This window comes from Cryptomeria japonica, chromosome 10, assembly GCF_030272615.1.
Source record: "Cryptomeria japonica chromosome 10, Sugi_1.0, whole genome shotgun sequence".
Classification (NCBI taxonomy): Eukaryota; Viridiplantae; Streptophyta; class Pinopsida; order Cupressales; family Cupressaceae; genus Cryptomeria; species Cryptomeria japonica.
Window position 1 is genome coordinate 87,424,290 of NC_081414.1, and position 4,324 is coordinate 87,428,613.

The 4,324-nt window shown below is 38.2% G+C and overlaps 1 protein-coding gene across 2 annotated transcripts; it reads right to left on the reverse strand.

Moving 5' to 3' along the window:
- Window positions 1-456: 456 nt before the first annotated feature.
- On the reverse strand, window positions 457-3,156 carry LOC131031501 (heat shock cognate 70 kDa protein). Of its 2 annotated transcripts, XM_057962628.1 has the most exons (3): window positions 1,206-3,156; window positions 991-1,035; window positions 457-735 (listed from the first exon to the last, which is right to left on the reverse strand). In XM_057962628.1, the coding sequence occupies exon 1, from the start codon at window positions 3,079-3,081 to the stop codon at window positions 1,207-1,209; it is 1,875 nt and encodes a 624-aa protein (XP_057818611.1). In that variant the 5' UTR covers window positions 3,082-3,156; the 3' UTR covers window positions 457-735; window positions 991-1,035; window position 1,206. The 2 variants fall into 2 exon arrangements, with proteins under 2 accessions (XP_057818611.1, XP_057818610.1); XM_057962627.1 differs by having other exon boundaries at window positions 457-1,035.
- Between the last annotated feature and the right edge of the window lie 1,168 nt (window positions 3,157-4,324).

Sequence of the window (4,324 nt, forward strand, 5' to 3'; positions counted from 1 at the left end):
CAGTATATTCAATGTTCTCATTGTAATAGAGGAGGACACACAAAATAGATGTGTTGGGATTTGTATCCATGTAAATTATGTGGTTTAAGAAATCATTCTAAAAAAATGTGTTGGAAGAAAGAATCTATGATAGGTTGTATAAATTTGGATTGTGGATGGACCTATGGATCTAGTTGGAAAAAACTTACAGGTGTGTTCAAAAGGTTGTACAAATGTTCATATGTGAAGACTAATAAAAGTCATGAAAGGTTTGGATGTTCAAAAGCAATAACAAATGTTTTGAGTCAAAAGAAATCATTGACAATTACAGATTGTATGATGTTTTGAAAACTTGAATACAATGAGTTTTTGAGACTCTTGCAACAATTGAAGAAGCCAAATGAATGGCATCATTATTTAGAAATGGTTTAAAAGAATGCTTTCAAAGTCTAAAGAATGTTACAGCATTCATGTTAGTTGTGATTAAAAGAGAGTGTTGGAAATAATCTCAACTATCCACTGTCTTCTTGTCATCTCAACATCCTCTGTATGTGCAATCAATCTATAACATTAAATAGAAGCAGCATTAAAGATAGATTTTTGGCTTATTCAAACATATTTTCATTTACTCCTCCAATCAATTCGTTGTCTCATCAACTGGCATCGCACACTTTATGAGTAATATGAAATATAATTTTATATTATTGTTCTGGATGTTTCTTCCAGCTACCTCCAGCTTCGAGCTTCCAGAAAGATCTAAAGACCTCCATAAAAAAGAGGCAATTATAATCAGTTGAGTGATGAATGAAAAATATTAATAAATGAATAAAAATTTGGCTTTCATTTTGTCTGCCCTGTTTTGTGTTTGCTCTGTTCTTATATCTGCACTCCCCTGTTTCTCACATAAATTTAGTAAATTAGAATTAAAAATAAGACTATATATATTACTTTTCTCCCGAGATATCTCCTTATTTCTTCGCAAAAAACAAGACTAGGTATACGCATGTAAACCTGTATCTCTGAAGATAGCTGCTTTTATCTTCACCAACATATTTTCTGAAAAAGACAAAAATGAAAAATAAGCCTCGATAACAAGTGAAGCTACAATGATGGCGCATGAGACTTCTAACAGTTAAAAATTTCAAATTGACTTCACACACTATGTTAACTTACTACTCTGTCTCACCCCCAAAATTTTAAATACATATTTTCAGAAATCGGCATACCTCACAGATTCCTAGTAAAAGGGGGCAACCGATCAATCTGAAGCTCCTTCAACTCTTTTTCAAATTCAGAAGCTTCTGCCTCCTCATTGTCATCCAACCATTCTTGAGCACTATTCAGTTTCGATAGGATGTCCTCTGCATCAGATGCCTTAATATGCTGTTTGATCTTAGCCTTCGTTACCCTGCTTCTCATGTTGTAAATATAGTATTCCAGACTCTTCCTGGCCAGATTCTTCTTTTCAACTTTTTTGTCATCCTCTTTAAATTTCTCTGCATCAGCTATCATTTTATCGATCTCCTCTCTGTTAAGTCTTCCACCGGCATTGGTTATTGTGATCTCTTCATTTGCTCCGCTAACCTCGTCTTCTGCAGAGGCTGTGAGAATGCCATCCTCGCTTATTTTGAAGCAAATCTTAATTTTTGGCACCCCAGATCTGGCCTGTGGAATTCCACTCAATTTAAATTCACCTAACAAATTATTTTGTGCGGCCAATGGCCTCTCTCCTTCATAGATAGGAATACTCGTCTTAGTTTGATTATCACAGGCTGTAGTGAAATATTTCTCCCTCTGAGTGGGAATTGGGGTATTTCGCAGAACAATTGCGGTCATGACACCACCCTTAATTTCAGTTCCAAGACTCAAAGGTGTAACATCAGTGAGCTTTAGGGTCACGTCTTCATTGTTCAATGCCGCCGCCTGCACAGCCGCACCATAAGCAACAGCCTCGTCAGGGTTTACTTTATTGCATAGCTTTTTCTGTCCAAAATTTTGTCTGAGTAATTCCTGCAACTTTGGTATACGCGACGAACCTCCCACTAATACAATATCGTCGATTTGGTCGTTGGTCATTTGGGCATCCTGTAGGCATTCTCTCACTATTTCTATGCACTTCTGAAATAAGTCGGTGTTCAGCTCCTCAAACTTGGCTCTCCTAAACTTAATAAAAAAATCATGTCTCTCGTAAAGACAGTCAATGTCGATGACAGTCTCGATCTCGGAGGACAAACTCCTCTTTGCTCTCTCGCATTCTGAACGAAGCCTTCGGAGAGCTTTGGCACTCCTACTCATATCCAACTTGTATTTTGTGTTAAACTTTTGAACACAGAAATTAAGCATTCTGTTGTCAAAATCTTGACCTCCTAGATGCATATCCCCTCTAACAGCCTTGACGGCAATCAAACCCTTTTGAACAGATAAAACTGAGACATCAAATGTACCTCCACCCAAATCGAAGACGAGAACGCTTCTTTCTCCTGTAAATACATCATGGAAGCCGTAAGTTATAGCTGCAGCCGTTGGCTCATTAATTATTCGCATGACATTGAGGCCTGCAATCACACTAGCATCCTTTGTGGCCCTCTTCTGGGCATCATTAAAATAAGCAGGCACAGTAATAAATGCATTCTTCACCTCACACTTAAGATAACTTTCAGAAATGGTCTTCATTTTCATGAGCAGCATGGCTGAGATCTCTTCAGGGGCAAATAACTTAGTTTCTCCTTTGTAAGTGACTTGGATGAGAGGCTTATCATTCACCTCTTCGATAACAAAAGGCCATAATATTATGTCCTGTTGCACACAAGGATCAGAGAATCGCCTTCCAATGAGTCGCTTGGCGTCAAAGACAGTGTTGAGAGGATTGGTTGCAATCTGGTTCTTAGCAGCATCGCCAATAAGTCTCTGGGAGGCAGTAAAAGCAACCATGGAAGGAGTGGTTCTGTTTCCTTGCTCATTAACAATGATCTCAGCCATGTTATGCTGCGGCTGCCATACCCCAACACAACAGTAGCTTGTTCCCAAATCAATACCAATGGCCCTCACTTGCCCCTTCTCCATCCCTGTTCCCTCCATCATAACTTCCAGGCCTGCCTCCATGCCTTCTCGGTCTCTGGTTTGAAACTGTAGAAAAAAGAAAACGCAGAAAGGCACCGTCAATCCAGCTATCACGATGACCAGGCCAGTAATATTACGGCATTTGTTAGAACCCTCTTTATGTAACCGTCAAAACGCAATCTCCAAGAAATAAACCACTACCTGAGCGCGCCTAAATTAAATATTAGAACCGTCTAAATTTCCCGCTCAATCTAGTTTCACGGCATAAAACCCAATAACAAAAATGTAGAAAGTTGCTAATAAAATAAAATAGAATATATCAGCGGTCCACGTGGCAGCTTATGCTTGCTGAAGAGATCGGTTTGGGTTCTCTATCACCATCAATATATATGGTATTCTTCTTCCTCTATATCTCGGTTAATTTAATATGATCGGTTTTTATTCTTCTTTCTCTTTATCTCGGTTAATTTAATATGATCGGTTTTTTCTTTTCAATTAATAAATGCTTAGATATATTTCAATGATTATAAACCAGCACTTGCAGGCACTGGCTATGGGGCCCTTTAAACCGCACCCCATAGTCCCCTATTTCTTAGTTGTCCTTCCTTCTGTCTTGCCTTTCGTGTCTGCCCCATCGTGCAGCGTGCCCTCCCCTCCCTTGTCGGAAAGTCTTCTTAAATTTTTAATTACATCGAGAGGCGTTCCTATACAATCACAATAGGGGGAATGAAGGATAGAATAAAAATAGAATATTTCGTGTAAACACTAAAGAAAACTGATAATTTGGAGACAGTTACAAATCCAACAGAAATGGAAAATATGAAACTTATGGAATTGCAAAGAGTCAGTTGCAAAGCCATATGAATTCTGATTTAATTTATGTTCTCCATCGTTGGATGCTTTTGGGCAAGCGTTTCAATTTCTCCACTCCCAGTAGCTTTAAAAAGAAACAAATCCTTTCCAAACTAGAGGACTGCGTTTAATATGATTGTCAATTGGATTTACAGCAAATTCACATAAGAACAAATTGATTTATATACAGACATGGAGTATCTACAAGAAAAATAAGGCTTTTATCCTAGGAGAGCGAAGAATAATTGAGGAAGAGCCGAAGGTGAATAAAAAAGAGATATCAAGGGTAATCCAGATTGCTTTTCTGTGCATGCAAGGTGCTCCCGAGATGAGCATTTGATGTTAAAAGTGGTGCCCATTCTAACAAGCAATACAGAGATTTTAGCTCAGCCCACTATAGAACTTATGAAATGAGAACATTGTTGCGATTAAT